Source organism: Coturnix japonica, chromosome 1 (genome assembly GCF_001577835.2).
Source record: "Coturnix japonica isolate 7356 chromosome 1, Coturnix japonica 2.1, whole genome shotgun sequence".
NCBI classification, from domain to species: Eukaryota; Metazoa; Chordata; class Aves; order Galliformes; family Phasianidae; genus Coturnix; species Coturnix japonica.
The window spans coordinates 61,162,792-61,182,414 of NC_029516.1; the positions used below are offsets into that span (position 1 = coordinate 61,162,792).

At 39.2% G+C, this 19,623-nt stretch overlaps 1 protein-coding gene across 20 annotated transcripts in view; it reads left to right on the forward strand.

Moving 5' to 3' along the window:
* Positions 1–15,456, forward strand: part of C2CD5 (C2 calcium dependent domain containing 5) — a 67,666-nt gene extending 52,210 nt beyond the window's left edge. For 16 of the 20 annotated variants that reach the window (XM_015869481.2, XM_015869500.2, XM_015869544.2 and 13 more), the window contains 11 exons: positions 343–406; positions 2,960–3,021; positions 3,944–4,042; positions 4,335–4,424; positions 4,899–4,986; positions 5,463–5,549; positions 9,151–9,201; positions 10,214–10,315; positions 11,153–11,343; positions 13,259–13,405; positions 14,051–15,456. In XM_015869481.2, the coding sequence (XP_015724967.1) occupies positions 343–406; positions 2,960–3,021; positions 3,944–4,042; positions 4,335–4,424; positions 4,899–4,986; positions 5,463–5,549; positions 9,151–9,201; positions 10,214–10,315; positions 11,153–11,343; positions 13,259–13,405; positions 14,051–14,182 (1,113 nt within the window). In that variant the 3' untranslated portion in view covers positions 14,183–15,456. Of the gene's footprint in view, positions 1–342; positions 407–2,959; positions 3,022–3,943; positions 4,043–4,334; positions 4,425–4,898; positions 4,987–5,462; positions 5,550–9,150; positions 9,202–10,213; positions 10,316–10,602; positions 10,694–11,152; positions 11,344–13,258; positions 13,406–14,050 lie in introns of those variants that run through there. The other 4 variants (XM_015869523.2, XM_015869602.2, XR_001556774.1 and 1 more) reach the window with 3 other exon arrangements.
* Positions 15,457–19,623: the final 4,167 nt, after the last annotated feature.

Below are 19,623 nucleotides of genomic sequence, written 5' to 3' on the forward strand. Positions count from 1 at the left end.
ACGCTTAGCTGAGAAAAGTTCTGAGGTCTGTGACACCATGTTGGGAATTTTATGTTGTTTTAGAAATCATTTGTTTTCACCTTCTTATTGAGTGCTTTTCTTGTATATTCTCTTCATGTTGTTTTCTTCTGAATATTGTTTAATTAAGGGCACTATTTTCCAGGCATTAAGCACATCATAAGCTCTTGTGTTAAAAAAAGTCGACTGATGGAATCTTTTATTTTAAAATACCTGCTTAGCTGTCAGATACAGATCTCTATTAATATCACTTGTATGTCTTTTTGAGACTTCTGACCAAAAGAGAAATGTGATTTCAATTTATTATTATATGTTTTTCCCTAGATTGATGATACAGATGCAATGGAAGATGTACATTCTTTGCTGACAGATGCTCCACCACCTTCTGGTATGGTTAAAATGATGCTTCTCTGATTTATACTGTAGCCTGTAAAACCTTCTTCTTAACAACATGACAAGATACAACTTTCTAAGTGAGAGTTTACCCCACACAGAAGTAGGTGTACTCTATCACGTGGTGTATGCTTGCTGTTACAGATGAGCCGAAAAGGTGTATTGCATTAAAAGTCAGAGTGGGCAAAATGAATAAAAACAAAAAATCCCCAGAGTAGGCTGTTAGCAGTTAGTGCTTCAGCAGTACCTGGAAAGAGAGTAGCTTTTTATCAAGCTTTTCTTTCTGTTTTGCTGTTTGCATTTTGAACGCATGTGCACTCTCAGTGTTGATAGAATTTTGCATCAGGATTTGTAACCCAATGAAAGCTGTTGCCTTTTGTTTGGAATCAGCTACCTTCTTAGCTTTTTTTTTTCCCCCTTCTTTTTCCTTATTGTATTGGGAAGATAAGTGAACTGAATTATTGCTTTCTGTCAGTTTTCTGTATTCCATCTGTGGTTTTATAGACACCTATCGTGTCCCACTCAACAGAACTTCTTGATCTGACTAAGAGCCTAATGAATTCATTGACTATACAGAAGTTTGGTCACACTTGTCATCCTTCTTTTATCTTTTAGAATTTACCCATGCTTGTGAGAGTTTCTGTTCCATTCCTAATAATTGCTGCAAGTATTTATCAGTACTATTGAGTTCAGAATGTTTGTTATAGTTACCTATTACTATCACCATATCTTCTGTTCCTCGTAGATTATAGCCAACAGACAGATTGTCGTTGCATATATAAGATGTTAAATTTTTTCTGCATGCATCAGAAGTTTATTTATATTTAATTTCATCTCTTACATACTTATTATCCATTGTTGGGTCCTGCTGCAGTTGATTTTACTACCCTAAAATAAGGTGTTAGCAGTCATCTCATATCCTCTCTTACATATAAGCGGTGTTGGAAGTAGACAGTTCCGAGTTACAACTTTATCCACTGTAATATTTGACCATTTCCTCTGACTTTCAGTTCAGTCTTTTAGCCAGCTACATTCTATTCAGCAGTATTCTATTGTATTCCTCAGCATATTGCTTTATTAAAAAGCCTGTCTTTCCAAACGCCTTTTTATATCCCAGATTGTGTCAGTCAGATGTTTGTGTGCTTATTGACTCTTCAGAACTCCAGTGGGTGTGTGAGCCATTGCTTCTATTTACAGAAGTTATACCAACTTCTTTTAAGTGTCTTCTTGTTCTTTCTCCCATGGATTTCATTTTCTGGAATAGCTTCCTCAGACCAGTTGTGCCAGTATCTATACCATGTGAGGTAGTAGCTTCTGGTCACACAAAAGCACCTCACAAGCAGAAGGTGAAAGGATGCTTTTCTCTGGTAGTGAGTTCAGTCACCTATTTGTTTTTTTTTCCTTTCTTGTTGGTATATGATTTTTTATTAGTTCTTTTGCCTGATTGTTCAAAAACTCCTTGAGAAATCTCAATTTAAGACAAGTTATTTGAAAAATAAGCTAGAGTTTTCCACCGCCTTCTCTACCATGGTGAACACTGATACAGAAAATACATACAGGTTTGCTGTTGTGTTATTCTCTCTGAATATTATGTCTTACTTGGCACTAAACAGGTTTTCTGCTTTTGATGTTCTGAAAGAGAATTAAGTCATATTTATCCTTTTTTCAAGCTGCTCCATGATTTCTTTTCTAGTTTATTTGGTCCCTTTTCAATGCATTTAGACATATATTCAGATTTTCAGGGTTACACAGTTGCTTTTGATGACCTCTTACTTTACTGTTCAGTTGATGTGCTATTTTTTTTTCCCATTGTTACCCAATATCTTCAAGTTTCTCTGAGTAAGTGCCCATATTTGCCCTTCAGTCTTTGGGTAGTATCTTCAGGCATCTCTGCTGTTAGTTGAGGGGTCAGCTTTTCAGCTTCTCTTACAAGCACATTTTATGTGAGCTTCCTCATTTGTATGTAGTTTCTTAGGAGGTAAGTTGTGGATTTTTGGTGTTTGCCAATGACTGTGTAAATATATCTTGATCAGAGCTAAAAAGCTTCTTTGTACACTTCTCCGTGAGGTTCTTGTTTCAGGGAATGGCCCCATGAGGCAGCCATAGAGCGTGTCTGACCTGTCAGCATCAGGTGATGTGAACTAGCCAGTATCCAGTGCAGTTGTCACTGTTCCATTTCATGCTGCTTAATCTCTCTGATGTCACTTAACATGATGACATTTCTGGCTTTGTTTTTTGGCACTTGGATTAATATTCGGAATAAATAGTCTGTCGTCAGAGCATTTGTTTTAGAATTGATGAGTTCCATCTTTCCTATCTGTTTTTCACTGCAGTGTGAATAATAGGAACTCTGTTTATAAGTTATACTGTGTTCTTCAGATGCTGCTTTTTCTTTAGATATTGTTCTTGTATTTCTGTTATTATCCAATATTCAGAAACACTCAGAGGAAATCATTTATAGAACATGGAGTGGGATTGTTTAGATTTCTTCAGAAATATTTGTTTATTTCAGTGTACAACTTAATCTGCCCCAATGTTGTCATTACAGGTTTTTACAGTTGCAACACAGAAATTATGCCTGGTATAAATAACTGGACACCGGAAATCCAAGTAAGGTTATTTCAAAAAATAAGCCATAAAAACTACCATCATACATTCATTCCAAACTGTTGAAATGCGCTGTAGTTACTTAAATATATTTCAGGGATCACAGATTTTGGAGGATAATCTAAAAGGATACCCTTGTGTTAGAAATATGGGTAGTATTTTGGTAAGAACAATAAGGCGTGGAGCCTGGTTTTGGTGTATGACTGTCTGTGCGTTGTTATTTTTAGTACTGTCATGTAACAATTCGTTACAAAAATGCAAACGCTACAAAAATAGTTGTAGTAAATATGAATTTTAAGCTTTCAGGCATTCTTAATAGGCTGGCTACATTTTAGAGCTTCTTGAACAGATGTTGAGAAGTGTTGGCTAGGGTCAAATTCTGAATTTGATAGCTTTAATAGATTAAGATAAATAACAATTAGATAAAACCAAAATGGAGGGGAAAACAAAACAAAAAAACTTCTGTTTAGAATTAAATATTTTGATTTAATTTATACCGTACAATTGTCACATGTAGAGAGGGAGTTAAAACAGATCTAAATTGGCACAGTGCGGGACTGTGCTTTGCAGAAATGGAGCTTGAAGCTGAAAACACAATGACTGCATTAGGAGCACGCTTTCAGGTTGATGCGATTGCCTGTGTGTCTGTGTATGATATTTCATTATTGTGTACGTTATTTTGTACACAGTTTATATACATAGCATTTCCTCTAGATGAAAATTATGTAGGAGCTAGAATGACTACGAAGCAAGTAAAAAGGACATACAGTATTTTATATCTTGATCAGTCTCCTTTTTTCATGTATTTGTGAACAGTAGCGTGCAGAGATTGTCTTTTATCAAACTTTGAAAAAGAGCCTCATTAGTTTTTTCCTTTTCTTTCCATTTGCGTCTCATTGTTCTTAACTGTGTGTTTCTAATTCAGATGTTCACAGCAGTAAGAGTCTCCAGATTAAGCAACATTAATCTAACAAATCAAACACTTAACAAGAACTTCAATGACCTATGTGAGAACCTTTTGAAGGTGAGAGCCTTTGATTTAAAAAATACCTTGAATTGTTCATTGGATGCAAAGCAAAATGAAACTATAGTGATAATAACGTTTTCTTCATAGTTGCTTTTCACAATTCGGCTACACCATGCCTGAAACCAGTTTGCACGCTTCTGTAAAGACAGATTTAGCCTTTTTTAGTACATTAAGCTTTTCCAAAGACTTTTGGATAAGTCTTTATTGATAGTGCACTCTAGAGAAGACTTTTGACCTTTAATTTCTCTGAACTAAAATAACTATTTAAAATATTTTTTGTTATCAACAGAGCTTGTATTTTAAACTGAGGTCTATGGTTCCTTGCTGCCTTTGTCACGTGAATTTTACTGTCTCTCTACCAGAGGATGAAATAGTTCAGGTAAGCGTACTGATTCTTCGGACTTTTGGCATGTGCCAGTTTTGGCCTTCAGTTAACACTTGGTCCAGTAGGGCTGGATTATTGGTATGCCTGTTGGATTCTGAAGTAAAACTTAAGGCTGTGAAGAGGAAGGGAAGAGGAAGGGTAACTACAGAGTTTGGAAAATGGATGGACTACAAGCAGCACATCATGAGCATGGTGCATCTTCATGCCATGTTTTTAGTTAGGAAGCAAGAAGTCCAGAGTAGGTATGCATTAAGACATACATTATTCTGAATGGAGGTTTTTTAATATATCTGCTTAATTTTTTTTTTCCCTTCATTATTTTCCCGTGGAAAAATCTGTTGGGTTTTGTTAGTTTTGTTTCATTTTGCTTGTTTGTTTGTTTTCTTTATCTGGCTTTCTTTTCCAAAAAGCTTTGGTTTTTGTGTAAGAGATGAAGTTGGTAACATGCCATAAATTTCTGATTTGCAGATTGCAGTCACAGCTGTTGCAATTACATTTGACAAAGACCAAGCATTACAAGCAGCCAAACCCCCAACAGAAAAATCACAAAAAAGAGGTAAATACTGTGAGGTCTATACTATAAAATCATAGTTATAATACAGAGTTTTTGGAGCTCATGTCTATGAGCTCCAGTAGGAACATGCCTTACTTGTCAGGTAGTCGGTATTTGTACCTATTAGATAAATTACAGTCTTAGGAAAGGAATGTTTGCTATTTGTGTTTTCTGTGTACCGTATTTCTTAGAATATTATTCTCTAAACAATTCATGTAATGCTTTTTAATGTTTTAATTGTAGTTTGAAGTAGATAACATAAGCCACTGTGCTTATAAGTAAGAACTTCTGCCCTTACTTCAGGAAGGGATAAAATGAATTATAGTAGTTGGGAAAAAAACCTCCACACCCAGCAAAAAACACAAACTCACAAAAATAATGTTCCATTAAGACCCGACTAAACTGAATCTGTATTGCTTGCTACTTCTGACAAGTCATGTCTTTGGAATAATTACTAATTTGATGAATTTTCTTTGAAGCCTCAACAGACAATGAAGAACAGCTACAATTTCCGCTGGAACTTAGCTCTGATCCCCTTGCTTCTCAGCCATTCTCAGCAGCTAAAGGTTGGTTATATGGAAGAAAAATGAACTCTACTGATTTTGAGTATGACTCTTTTAACTGTTAGAGTAACTTTTAAACATATGTATTTTCATTTTAAATATTCTCTTCCACCTCTGCATAATAAATACTCCTACAGTCAGTTTTTTGAGTCAAATAAGGTCTGTATTTTCCTTTGGTGGATTACCTGTATTCTTTTCTCTTTCATTATATTTATTTTATTGAAAATGTTGTAAAACTGCTGTATTGGGTGTCATTTCACTTAGGAGAGTTATAAATTACCTTATAATAAGGCTTGTCTCACATGACCTTGTTTCCACAGATGGCCTATATAAATTAACTCCGTCATCACTATCTCACAGTTTTTCTGGGCTGTGAGAAAGACTTCAGACAGCAAATGCTGGATTTTTAGCTGAGCTAAACTGCATGAATTTTTTTGGTTAAGTGGCCTGAAATTGTATAGTAAATGTTAAACAGCTTTCATTGAAATCACCTACCTTTACTTCCTTGTACGTTGTTGGTTAACACCTCTGTTAGCAAAATGGACAATGGGAATGAATGCACGCTCAGCTGGTTTGTATGTGATACAGAGTTGTGCGGTGTGGTCGACATGCTGAAGGGCAGGGATGGCATTCAGAGAGATGTAGGCAGGCTTGAGAGTTGAGCCTGAGCAAACAACATGAAGTTCAGTAAGGCCAGGTGCAAGGTACTGCCCCTGGGTTGGGGCAATCCCAGACGCAAGTACAGACTGGGAGAAGAACTTATTGAGGACAGCCATGAGGAGAAGGGCTTTGTTGTTCCTGTGATCAAAAAGCTGGATATGAGCCAGCAGAGTGCATTTGCAGCCCAGAAAGCCAACTGCATCGTGGTCTGCATCAACAGAGGGTGGCATGGAGAGGGAGGTGTTCTTTAGCTTTCAGTTATTTTGTTAGCATTGTGACTAAGTGTCCCCTCTCACCTGTCTGCAATGTGAGTGAGCCTATAACGTCACGTCACATCACTGTGCTGGTTGTAGAATACGTACTGACCAGTAGAGGGCAGTCTGTTCATGTAGATTACTTTTCCTGGTGGTCTTCACATTCTGTGTTATACCATAGCTCACCTTCAAGGTTTTCAGTTAGATAATTGTTTCAACTGTCATTTCTTCACAAATAGACACTGAGGGTGCAAAAATCCCCAATTTTTTAATAATGTTCTTAAAAGCCTTGAGATTGAATGGGGTGAATGTTACAGCTTTGAAATACAGAAACAGAGGGCAGGCCATTGTGTTTGGTTGCATTTCCAGCCTGAAATCTCATGTACTACTTAAGCAATATGCTCTTTGAACGTGCTGAGTTCGACAGTACTTGGTAGAGCATTACTTGCATGTGTGTATATCTATCTATCTATCTACATATGTATATGTATTTATAATATATGCACACATGCAAGTGTGTATATATTCCTATATATACGTATATAGGAAGAGGGGGAGAAATTGGTAACACATCCTTCTCAGATTGATTTTTGACATGACTATAAAATGAACAGAAAGTAAATAGGCAAACTAGGATGTGCTGAGACAGGTTTTTTTGTAGTGGAGTCTACCTCTGTGGGGGTAGATCTTTCAAAAAGGTTCTTAAAATTGTATGTAATTGGGGCACTCTGCAAGTGAGTGAATGCAGGAGAAGAAATGTAAGTTTTGAGAAGCATTTCTTGTCTGCCAGTATTCTGGTAAATGTTCTTAATTGCTGTCAGGTAAGGTTAGAGTGGTTCTGTGGCTTCTGCTATGCTTGAATTGGATTGACCAGAAAATGAATGAGACTAGAGACAATAAAATAGTTTTCTCTCAAACTTCTGACTGTCTTAATCGCAAAGGTTGAGGCCTGAGTATTTACAGGTGATTCTTCTGACATATTCCCTATAAGACAGTGCTGTCCTGGCTGACATCAGATATTCACTGCGATCAGTTTCTTTTAGAATAACGTTTACCATATTCTCATTCCTGTATTGTCTATTCTTCAGGATAGGTAATAGAAAAAAAAATCTTAGCTACTTCACTTATTTTGGTCTTAAACTTATGAGCAATTGGACAGTAATGCTGTTAGTGCTAAATGTTTTGCTATGAATGTGAGCAACAACGCTTATTACTTCTGATCTAGTTGTCTAGGTGACTGTTGTATTTGAAGGAGATAAATAGACACTGGAATACAGCGTGGCTTATCTTAAAATAAACAGTAGTTTTGGGATTGGATGCATTGTGCCTGAAAAAGCCTGCCTAAGAATGCATGCTTCTTCTTTAAAAAGCAGCAAGAGTGATTATTTATCCTAATTTGGAGGGAAGAATCCATTGTCTGTTTCGTAGAGACTCTGCAGGTTTGCATCATTTCAACACTCAAGTAGGAAAGCTAATGTTTCACTCACCAATTCCTACATTACTGTACATTGCTGCTTATGTTCACTGCTTATCAGAGATGTTACTATGTCAAATTACCTAAGTCATAATCATTTTTGAATGTCTAAGAGGTATAAAAGTAGTAAATACAAGGTTAGGTGAGACTCGTGAGACTCATGTCTCAATGTAGACCAAATTAATTTTTGCATTCAAATAGCATGTTATATAAGTTAATATAAGTTGGGAGGCCAGAAGTCAGGATGAGATCCAGTTTCTATAGTGGCAGACAGTAGTGACAGACCCTAAATTCGTCAGTCAGAACAAGAATTGCAGTCTTCATTGGGCTGTTAGTTCTAAGAACCATGCCTGTCCGCCGTGAGAGGTGATGACAGTCAGTGTGCTGAAGTGATGGGTGTATTTACTTGCTTGTGTGTTGGGCAGAGGAGTTGCTAACTGTGCAAAGGTAAATGTGAAGTGGATAAAAGTTGCTTCTTGCAAGAAAAAAAGGGATAACCAGAAGTGTCGTAGTATCACTAAAGTTGGAGAAGACCTCTGAGTTCATCCAGTACAACTGTCAGCCCATCCCCACCGTGCCCACTAACCATGTGTCCCTCAGTGCCACATCTCCATGCTTCTTGAACACCTCCAGGGACGCTGATTCCACCCCCCGCCCCCTCAGCAGCCTGTGCCAGTGCATCACCACTCTTTCTGAGAATATATTTTCCCTAGTATCCAGCCAGAAATGATTTATGATTTTGAGTTTGCTCTTACTTGAGTTTACTATTTGCTTTGTGTTCAAAGGAAAATGATAACTAATCTGTTTTTCCCTGTTTACTGAAAATCTTGTGCTTTGGTAATGGGTGGGAGGTGAAAAAAGGTTGGTGATTCGTATATCTCAAAGTTTAAAGTTCGTTTGACTTCTGGAACGTGGAGTCGTAGCTGGTTGGTATGTTTACGTTAAGCTAACTATAAATGTCTAGGTGATATCTATCTATTTTTCAGAACTGTTTGTTAATAAAGGATCTCTTAACTTCCGTGACAAGTTAGGTAAAGTGTTTGTACCAACTTATAATCTGCTACCAAGGTACATGACATAGATATTATATGTAGGAGACTTTTCTGTTATTTTACTTTAAAACTTCTACAAGAAGGAAGTTTTTGTCACATCCTGTGTGACTCACAGTTCACAGTGCCCATATATTGTCTGAGTGACATTTATTTTGTTTTGTTAGAAGCCCCGGAGGGTGCAAGTTCCCACTCAGGTATTCCTGCTGCTCAGAGAGGTGAGTTTACTTAATTTAGCTGTATGCCAGAACAGAATGAGCATCCTTAGGCCATTGGTATACTCTTTTTGGATGTGTGTAATCCAGGAAGTGTTTACAAGTTAACTGAGAATGCATGCTCTGGTGTGGCTTAATGATATCATAAGATTTGGATGTGTTTTTTTTTTAATTACAAAAGCCTATGCGTTAATAACAAGTGTTTTTCTGTGAGATAAATGGAGATGACTTTATCTGCCAGAAAATGAGTTCCTTGAGAGAGCTTTTTTGTTTTGCTTTTAGTACCTTGTCTTAATGTGGAGTTAGCATGTGTTCCTTCCGTTTCTTCAGGATTGTGAAGAAACGGCGTTTGCGAAACTTATTTATTTATTTATTTATTTTAAAAGGTGTGCAAACACTCCCACAACTAATAGCAAAAACTCACTGCAAAAACAAGGCTGGTTTCCACTGTAATGATAGCGGGGATGGAGAAGGAAGAGGACAGTATTTTATTATGGAGAATTAATTTATGTTTTAAACATAGATGCTGTTTCAGCTGCTGACTCTTGTCCTCATCACCAGTGCTTCTGTAGGATAAATATTGATAAAGGTAGACAGGAAGTTTAAATCGTCATCTGCAGCTCTCCAGGATGAAAGGAATAATAAGGGAAATTAAAGTTAAATAAGCCTAGGTAAACAAAGCCCAAAATTCAGCACCTAATGTGGAATTAAAACAAAAATTAATGAAAAATCTAGCGTAAGGGGTTGATGGCTTTATTTGCATGTTTTTTCAGTGCTGAGGCCCCAGTCATGCAGTTGGTTCACAACCGTGACATCACCAGAAATTGGTACACTGGCTTGGACGAGTCCAGACTTATACTGTAACTTTTCCTTTAAACAGACCTGGAAAGGGATGTTCGATCTCTCTCAGACACAGATAATTGCTTCCTCGGGAGGAGCGTTGAGATGAGGGAGAGACATCATCCATATTTTTTTCTTTGTTTTTTCTTTTGTTTTTTTCTGTCTGTGTTTTCAGCAACGACAGTTGATTACAGTTCCTTTGCAGACAGATGCAACAGCTGGATAGAGCTCATTAAACTGAAAGCTCAGACCATAAGGCGCGGATCAATTAAGACAAGTAGGCTGCTGTTTCTACCACGTTATGATAATCTGAGACATATCTCTGATTTCCCAGTGGTGAATAGAGGAGTTTCTTGCCCAGCAGTAGCACTGCAGATCACACGTAGAATGAATAGTCGAGTGTGAAAAATGCCGACGTGTTGATGACTGTGTAAGCTAATAAGGGGTTTATGAACTGGTATCGTAAAGAGCAAAATAGAGTATTTCTGTTCACATAGTTATGATATTAGTTATGGATAAATGTGTACGCCTACTAATTATATAACATACACTGCATGGATGTAGGTGTATGTATGATCTTGGAAAATTTTTGGTGAGAAACAGGAAGCAATCACCAAGGTGACAGTCAAGGCAATGGTCACTAAATTAGCAAGTGGTGAGTTCTTTTTCAGTAGTTCTTTGGCCACAGGTCTGACTATCTTGCTTAAATTAGTAGAGATTAATATCTGTGTTAATGGAAAATGCTTCACTGGGGAAACACAACAACTTTCACACTTCCTATAATAATTTGTTTCTCCGTCAGAACATGTATTTCAATATGTTGGCACTTTTTTCTTTATCTTCACTTTATAACTGATCGTTGTATGTGCAGCTACTCGCCTCAGTGTTTTCTTTTGCAGGAATGCCACTCTTCCAAATAAATTCCATTTCAGCTTTTTGTCTCCTTTTGCATGCATTGCATGATAATTTCCTTTCTCACATGGTATGGCTGAGCATCACAGGCAGCTGAATGTTGTCACCAAGCTATTTGGAAACCATAAAGAAGAATGTGTTTTAAGAATCAGAAATCTTACTTTGATAGTTACTTTCTCTTCTTTCTTTTCCACCTGTTTAGCTGCATCAGTTGATAAAGCAAGTCCATTGGCTGAAGGATACTTACGGCACCGTTCTATTCCATCGTGTACCAATTCTACCGTCTCTGTTGTTAAGATGACGCCTCTTTCTTTTATTCCTCGGGCAAAAATAACCAAATACCTTGGGATAATCAACATGTTTTTTATACGAGAAACTACTTCTTTGCGTGAGGTGAGCTGTATACCAGGAATTTGTACTTTTTGAAAGAGCAATAATAATCAAGTATACATGGTATCTGTGGAGATTTGAGTTGAATGTTAAATGTTGTATTCTCTGCATGCTCGTTAACATAGATCCATGTCATAATTGTCTAAGATGTGCTCCTTCTCATCATTGTGTTGTTTTGGGAAATAGCCGTGATTTCTAGAAGCAGAAATAAACTGTTCCTCATCTGTTTTGCCTGTACTGAGACCATGCTGTATGCACTGATAAATAAAAACTTGCTGCCAGCTCTACGTAAACACTTTGAACAGACAAATCTCATTTGGATCTTGCAATTAATGGTTCCTTTTAACTTGAAAAGCCCATATGAAAAGGACAGCATTTTGAACGGGATTTAATAAGGTATGCCCAGGGCACTGGTTGCATGGTGCTTTAGCTCTAACTGCACCTTCTGTAGTTACAAATTAAATAGCTGATCTGCAAACTGTGCTGACTACCATAATGGATCTCAGCAGAGGTAAGTTGCTCAGGTGTTTGATTCAGTTCCTCCATGAAGTTGGGAAGCCTGTGCAGTTTTTATGTTGCTGGCATTACCAAGGGCAGCTAGTTAACACCTCTTTCAGCTATATAGGCTGTGACAAACCAGCTTTAATAGTGGTTGCAGAGTTGTGTGTAACTCAGAGTTGTGTTTTATATTCTATATAGAAATAGTTGGCAGTATTTGATTTGCTTTCTACCTTGGTTATGGTATTTTACAGAGTATTGAAGCTGTATGAACCCTGTAAGAAGCTCAACTGCATACAAGACACCGTACTTCATAAATAGATAATTTTATGTTCAGTTTATTCATTGCTTTTAAGCTTTGAAATCTAGGTGTGGAAAAACTTATCTGTTGCCATCACGTTTTGTATAAGGCTTGTAGTAGTACAGATTTTTTTTCCACTGGTGCTGTTACTGTTAAAAGGAGTTGGACAAAATCTGAATTTCACAAGGAATGACAAACTCATATTGAAAATGTGATTTCTGGCCTCAGGTGACTTCATTCATGCTTTATGCATAGATTCGTGAAGTTGTATTTGATCTCTTTATTTGTTCATTTTCATCCAAGATATGTTCTTTCCGATTCTTAATGTCTTCGATTCTCTTTGGGGTAAATGATACATTCTCCAGTAGATGTTAGGGCAGGCCATAGTTGCTGAAGTGTGTTCCTTCTCCCTCTTTTTGCACCAGTTCAAATTACTGGGCTCAGCATCATGCAAACTAATGTCCCCCATGAGCGCCATCAAGTCAAAGCAGTAACTAAACACAATGGCTGGAAGTTCTTTTGAACTTAATGGGGGAAAAGACATCCCAGTGTGTACCCCTGAAAGAACAACTAAAACCACCCACCAGTAAGAAACCAAAGAGCTTGAACAACATCTCAACTCTCTGATCTGTCCTTATTCACTTTGTATTTTGAGGGATCTGTTCTTAGTGAATGTTGGGAACTAAAGACAGTCATTATCATACATGGAGCCATAGCGGCCGCTCCATACTCTTAATGACTTTCCATGACTCTTAAGCTTCAGTGTAAATTATTCAGTATTTACTCCCCAGTTTTCAAGAAAAAAGAGCAGCATTCTTTGTGATGAAAAAAATATCTCATTACTCAACTGCCAGTTGGATATTACTGTTCTTGCAAAGGTTTAGGGATGTCTGAAAAGAATGGCTGTATGCGATACCCAGATGTGGTTCCTTTTCTCAGGCAGTGAGTTTGATCGATCTGAGGCGTAACTGTGACACATGAAATGATGAATGGGTTTTATGTTCTGTACAAAATTCAGTTTCAAGTTTGCTGATGTATTCAGTGGATAAAAAGAATTCAGCATCCTGTTGTGGTAACTGACACAAAATACCTTGTTGGGTTTTTTTTCTCCCATTTTAGGAGGGCGGTGTCAGTGGCTTTCTCCATGCTTTCATTGCTGAAGTGTTTGCAATGGTGAGGGCGCACGTTGCAGCGTTAGGGGGCAATGCGGTTGTCTCGTACATCATGAAGCAGTGCGTGTTCATGGAGAATCCAAACAAAAATCAGGTGAGTTGTGGTGTGAATCACAGTGCTCCTATTAGTATGACATGGCTATAAAACCCTTTTCTGTTGTTCTAAATTCTCTGTAGAGCCGTGTGAGCAGCACTTCCAGATCTCTCATTTCTGTAAAGAAGCCAGGAGCACTCTGCGCACCCAAGCTAACATAACATAGCAAATATTTATATGGATAAATTCCCAAATGGATAAAAAGAAACCCTAAGGTCACTAGGATGAAGTGCCTTGTGGGAAACTAACACAGCACTGCTGAACTTAATTGGCTTTCCTGATTTAGTAGCATTAGTATTTTAATGTATTTTAATCCTGTTCATATGGAGATTTTGGTTCATTTTGGACATAAAGTGACAAAATCTTGTTAGAAAAGAAGGCAGCTGAATAAGGCTGTTTTGGTACATGAGGTAAATTCAAAACAGCAGTGAAATGAAGAAGAGCCGCCCATGTTGTTGCATGTTGCAGGTCTCATGAGAATCTGTCTACACCGCAAAAAGTGGGGGGATATAAAAGGGAATTTGTCCCCCTCTGATCTTCACCGACACTTTATTTTCTGTGTATTTACACCTAGCAGACTAAACAAGCACGTATTTTGTGTTTACTCGTATGTCTGGTAACTGTATGTTCTCTTTGTCTTCCCAGGCCCAGTGCTTAATAAACGTAAGTGGAGATGCGGTCATCTTTGTACGTGACTCTGAGCTGGAGGTGTTACCAGTGCAGCCCACTCCAGTCGCTTCCCAGCCCACGAGTACTGGAGGAGACGTCACAACGTGAGGACAGAAGAAGTGCAATAGTCTTCCAGCCAGTTTGTTTAAAATGTGGGAATGTTAGGATTGCATCTTCAAAATCAGTATCTTCCCTGAACATCATTAGCCAAAGTGTAAGACAATCACGGTGTTTTGTCCTCTAACTCCATGCAATTGTCAGGACAGCATATTGGTAGGTATGCTGCGATTCTTCTGGAAAAATTACAGGCTCCTTGGAAACGTAAACAAGCAGAAGCAGTGATAAGAAGTGTGATAAGAAAGGAGACATCCCAGAAAAGTGAACATCCCATTGCGTTTTTCAACTGTTAACAGAACTGCGGGACATTAAAATTGAGAACCATCTCCGAGTTCCCTTATTATGTTATATCAGGTGCTTCTCAGCTCGCTTCAGAAAGGACTGGGTATGAGCAGGTGGGCTGTGGCTGAGGTTGTGTCAGCAGCCTGTGCTGTGCTGGGGCAGCAAAGGGAAGGGAGCGCGGGCTGTGAGGTCATGCAGCATGGAGGGGAAGGAGCAGCACCAAAATCACGTTTGGATTTATTCTGCACACAGAAAATATTTCTCAACTCTTTCAGAACTGCTGCATTGTTTTGTTTTGTTTAAATTATTATTAGATTAAATTAAACTATTGGGGTGTTTTTTGTTCCGTTCTTAGAAAGCTGTCAGGCCGTGATGCTGCGTTCTGATTTCATTATCAGCAAAACAGATGGTTTTTTTAATATGGAAAATGATCATAAAGCTGAATTCCTTAAGGAAAGTCATCTTTGCAAAACAAATACAATCATAAGCCATCCTCTTAAAGAGTAGCGAGGTACATGGCAGCCCCCTTTCCGTCAGGGATGGGACATGCAGGGCTGATTGTACGCGGGTGCACATTTGTGATGCTCACTTCTGCACATTGTTTTTCTTTTCCGGTACAATATCTGGGAAACGAGGGTACTAAACAGAAAGGAAAGCTGTCGTTTCCATTGAGTGTCTGAAAGCTGGTGTACTCCAGTGTTAAAAGATGCAAACCTTTGATCTGAAGATGCATTCTTACCTAAATCTGACAATACGTGGAACTTGAACAAAGGTGTACACTTGAATGTAAATAGTCTGCTTATTGTCGACATTAAGCAACGGCATGGTTATTTGTTAAAAGTAATTATTTCATTGTAAATGAGCATGAAAATCATTCTTTGCACAATAAATTTCTGTAAAAAAATACCTTGCCTTTTTATATATGTGAGACCTAAATGTGTACAGTGGATGCATATTAAAGATGTCACATTCTTGCCTTCCTCGCACAGGCTTTTTCTTTGGTGTTACAACTGCTTGTTTAGCATTTGGTGAGGTAAGGAATTGTGTTTGCCGTGACTGCGTGAGGTGCTCAGCAGGATGCTCACACAGTTAATGTTTCTGAAATTCTCTAAGTTCTGTTGCAGCCCAAACTACTGCAAGTGCAGTAATTTGCACCAGGGGAGGTTTAGGTTGGGTATCAGGAAACACTTCCTTACTGAGAGGGTAGTTAAGCACTGGAATAGGCTCCCCAGGGAGGTGGTTTGAGTGACCATCATTGAGTGACCATTTGGATGTGACACTCAGAGATATGGTTTAGCAGGGGGTTGTTAGTTATGGTGCTATGGTTTCGCTGTGTTTGGACTCGATGATCTTTGAGGTCTTTTCCAACCTAAGTGATTCTATGGGTCTATGAAATGACATCACCAGTGAGTAGCTGCAGCTCTCCTGATTGTTTTCATGGCAAGTTTTGTTCTCTGTGAAGCTGATAGCAGAATAATTTCAGAAGACCTTGGATCTGGCACAAGAAGTAGTTTTCAGCCTAACTGTTTTGGTTGGCAACATTGTCTGAAGTAGCACATTGAGGTGCTGTTCTGTATCTTTTTGATAGAATCTGTGCAAGTGCCGTTGTTACTGTCTTCTTTCCATCATTTAAAAAATATACTAAAAAACAGTTAAGAGGGATCTGTGTGTGCAAATGCATCATCTGGAACATCAAGCTTGAAACATTTCCCTTACTTAACAAGCATTTTTGACAGAATGATTGAAATTTCTGACAAAACAGATGCAGTTAATGCAAGATATCCAACCCAGATGGGACTTGCAGATGCAAGATGGCAAGCAGGATTGTTTTCTTTGTCAGGAGCTGTACTCCAACAATAGCCGTTCAGGGACAGGAGCTAATGCAACACTCCTTTCTCCTCATAAGGGAAATCCAAGTGACAGTATTATAGCCCAAGGCCCTGCATCAGCCCTGGGCTGACAGTGCGCAAGGGACGGACCCAGCTCCCTGCAGCCCTGACTGCCCTCTGAGGCCCTGCAGAGCTGGGGCTGCGCACTCCCAGCTGCCAGGTCAGGCCCTGCTGTTCAAGGGGCCTGCCAGCTCCGTACCACGTGGCTCAGAGCTGGGTTTCAGGATGTGGGCTGGCACAGGAGTTTAAAACACAAAACATGGCTTGTTTTACATTTGTGTAACCTGTACGAAGTCTGGAAATCGGGTCCCACCTCCAAATGCTGCACTTCGGATGTAGTGACAAAGTGGAACTGGCTGAAGGTTCTATGGTGCCTGGTGCTTGTGTCCAGGGAACAACCCAAGCTCTGTCTTGCTGCCCTTATGCAACCTGCCACGCGCGCACTTAGCTGCCCATGTGTGGAACTGGGTGTGCAGGGCCGTCACAGCGCACTGCTCCAGAGGGATCTCTCGCTTACGCCTGAAACCTGCAAATGGGCTTTTAAATTGTCACTTTAATTTTACATAAATCAGCTGTTAAACCTGCCCAGAGGCTGCGTGAAAAGAATGAAACTCGGCACTAATGCTTTCACAATATTGTTCCTGTTGACAGCACAGGGCTGTCATGTGTCAGAGGTGAAATGCTCTTCTGATAGCGTTGTCGCTTTCAGTGTTCTCCACAGACAGCAGCAGGAGGGCTGAGTGAAGGGAAAGGCAAGAAGGGTGGTGGATAAAGAGCATTAGCTAGACAGGTAGAACAAGGGAAGAGCGCAAAATGGGTATCTGCCAAGCAAAAAGAACGGAAAGAAAATAACAAATTGGTGAGACAGACAAATAATGATTCCAAAACCAGGATGTGTAGGGTGTGCTGGATGTAACAGTCCTCAAGCAAGGTGGGAAAGGTTCAGGTTATGTGCATAGGCATGGTTTGGCAGTTGTGAGGAGCAGGAAGCACTGCCAAGTTGCTTGGGGAAGTCAGTTATACTCCACCAAGATGAGTGTCTTCCAGGACTTAGATCTGTGCCTTTGAGCAGGGATTCATCAGATAACCTCCTGAGATCCATTTAGTTTGTCAGACTTTGTGCTCCAGTTTCACATAGGTTCAGTTTAGAACCAAGAAAAACATGCTTCTTGGCGTGTATTTGGATCTGGCCTGAGTGGCTGCTCCTAACCTGTGCTCCAGTAACTTTCTGCGGGAAGTAATGGGCTTAATTATATGTAGCTAGAAACAGACAGTGCTTTTTACAGTGGCCTTGCCTGCAAATAAACAGACATTATTTTAATAATGCAGTAGGACTGGCATGAAATCCAGTGCAGCTGTTGTTTATTATGATTTATGTCTGAGCTCATTATTGAGTTTGGCCTTACAAAACCCCAACCAACCAGGCAATCAAACAAAAATACCCCCTGAAATCAAAGGGTTGGATTCGTACTGTAATGGTTATATCAATGTCTAAATCAGTTAAAATGTTAAATTGAAATGCGGAAATGGCCGGCACGAAGTTCTCTCAGATCTCAGTCATAATGTTATTTCAAATACACGTACATAAATGTGATGTATTCTGCAATAAACCAGTTAACGCTGTGGTTCGTTAAATTAAATGGGACGTTATTTCTTGCAGTTAAAAAGGTGTATGGTACAAGCAGCTGATGTCTCGTCCACCATGGCCGTACTTAAGGGAGAAATTTCTTTGGCAGGAAATAATTTGAGACTTTGCAATGAAAAATGGCCCGTGCCATTAGGCACCCTGACATCAGCAGCTTTGAGTGATGAATGGTTTCAGTAGCTTCACCAATGGTTTACTTGATACCGGACTGTGAAAAATACGAATAGTGTCATTAATTCCTTTGCAGTTCCTTCTATCAAAAGCCTGCATGGCTGATAGTTCCCAAATATCTGCCATGAGACTTTCTGGCTGCTGTGAGGTGGGTGTAGTGCAGAGACTCTCACCTTTCTTTTGAAGTGACTGTGGCTGAGCAGGGAACCCCCACAGTGGAATAAGGCTCAGTAGAAATAGGGGAAGAAGTGTACACAGAGCTCAGGGAGTGGGTGATGTGGAGTGTGTCTGGTTGAGCTGTCACACAGAAAGCTGCCGTTATCTCCAGACAAAAGGAGAGCAGAGGGTAATGTGAGCTGGATTCAACCCGTTGAATCCTTCCCAGCAACTCATGATGCCCGGTGTCATGATGAGGAGAGTATCAGTAGAAACCAGCAATAGTAATCACATTGGGATTGGGATTACACTGCATACTGAACTACAGCAACTACTGTATTTGCTAAGTGCAACTCATGTGGGCATTGGGTTTTCAGTATGTTTTAGATCACTCTACTAAGTTAGAAAACCTGCATTGAATCAAATATCTTCAAACAAGTAAATATGGACTCTGAGGACAGCAGCAATCAGTGGCTATTGTAACCAGTTTGCTTCCTTTGGAGCTGTCAAGTGAGGCTTTGCTGACAGCACTTAGCTGCAAAGCCCAAGGCCAACCAATGAACCATCAGTACAAAGGTGATAGTACAGTGCAGTGAATTTAAAGAAACGTGGAAGACCTTTAAAAGGTAGTGAAACACCAGACCATTAAGGCCCAGGCAAAATGGTTATCACAACGGGGCATGTGCAAAAGAAGTTTTTAGGTTCTATTTCTAGTGTAGTTTTGAAGAAGGAAGCAACAGGCTCCTATTCCCCTCCCTCCTGCTCATTGTACTGTGGCATTTCATTCACTTTGAGCTGAGCAATGGGCCTCATCTGCTGCAGGTATCCATGGTTCAGGGTGGGCTGCGTGGTTTTGCCGGCTTGGTTTCTTTAGAAGTTTGTTCAAAATGAACTTGTATCATTTTCTTCAGTAGGAGCTTCAAAGATATCAGGGTAAATTCCATCACAAATAACATTAAAAGATGAGGGTTAAAACAGGGAACAGCCCCAGCATTTCTCTTCCTTGGCAGAATAATTGTCCATGGAACGTAATCATACGGGAACAATTTTTCTACTGTCTTGCAGTTCTCCACGAGAATGAAAACATGCGCACTCCAATGACAACCAAAGATATTTCTGGCTGGCCAGACAGTTTTAATTCATAAGATTTATTTGAATGGTATAATTATTATATTAATTTGCATCATGTTGGCTATATACGAATGCCAAAACCAGAAGACTGAATTGGCAGCCAGTGAAATACAGTGAGCCCGTAGGAAACATCCCAGACTAAAGTAATTCACAGATTC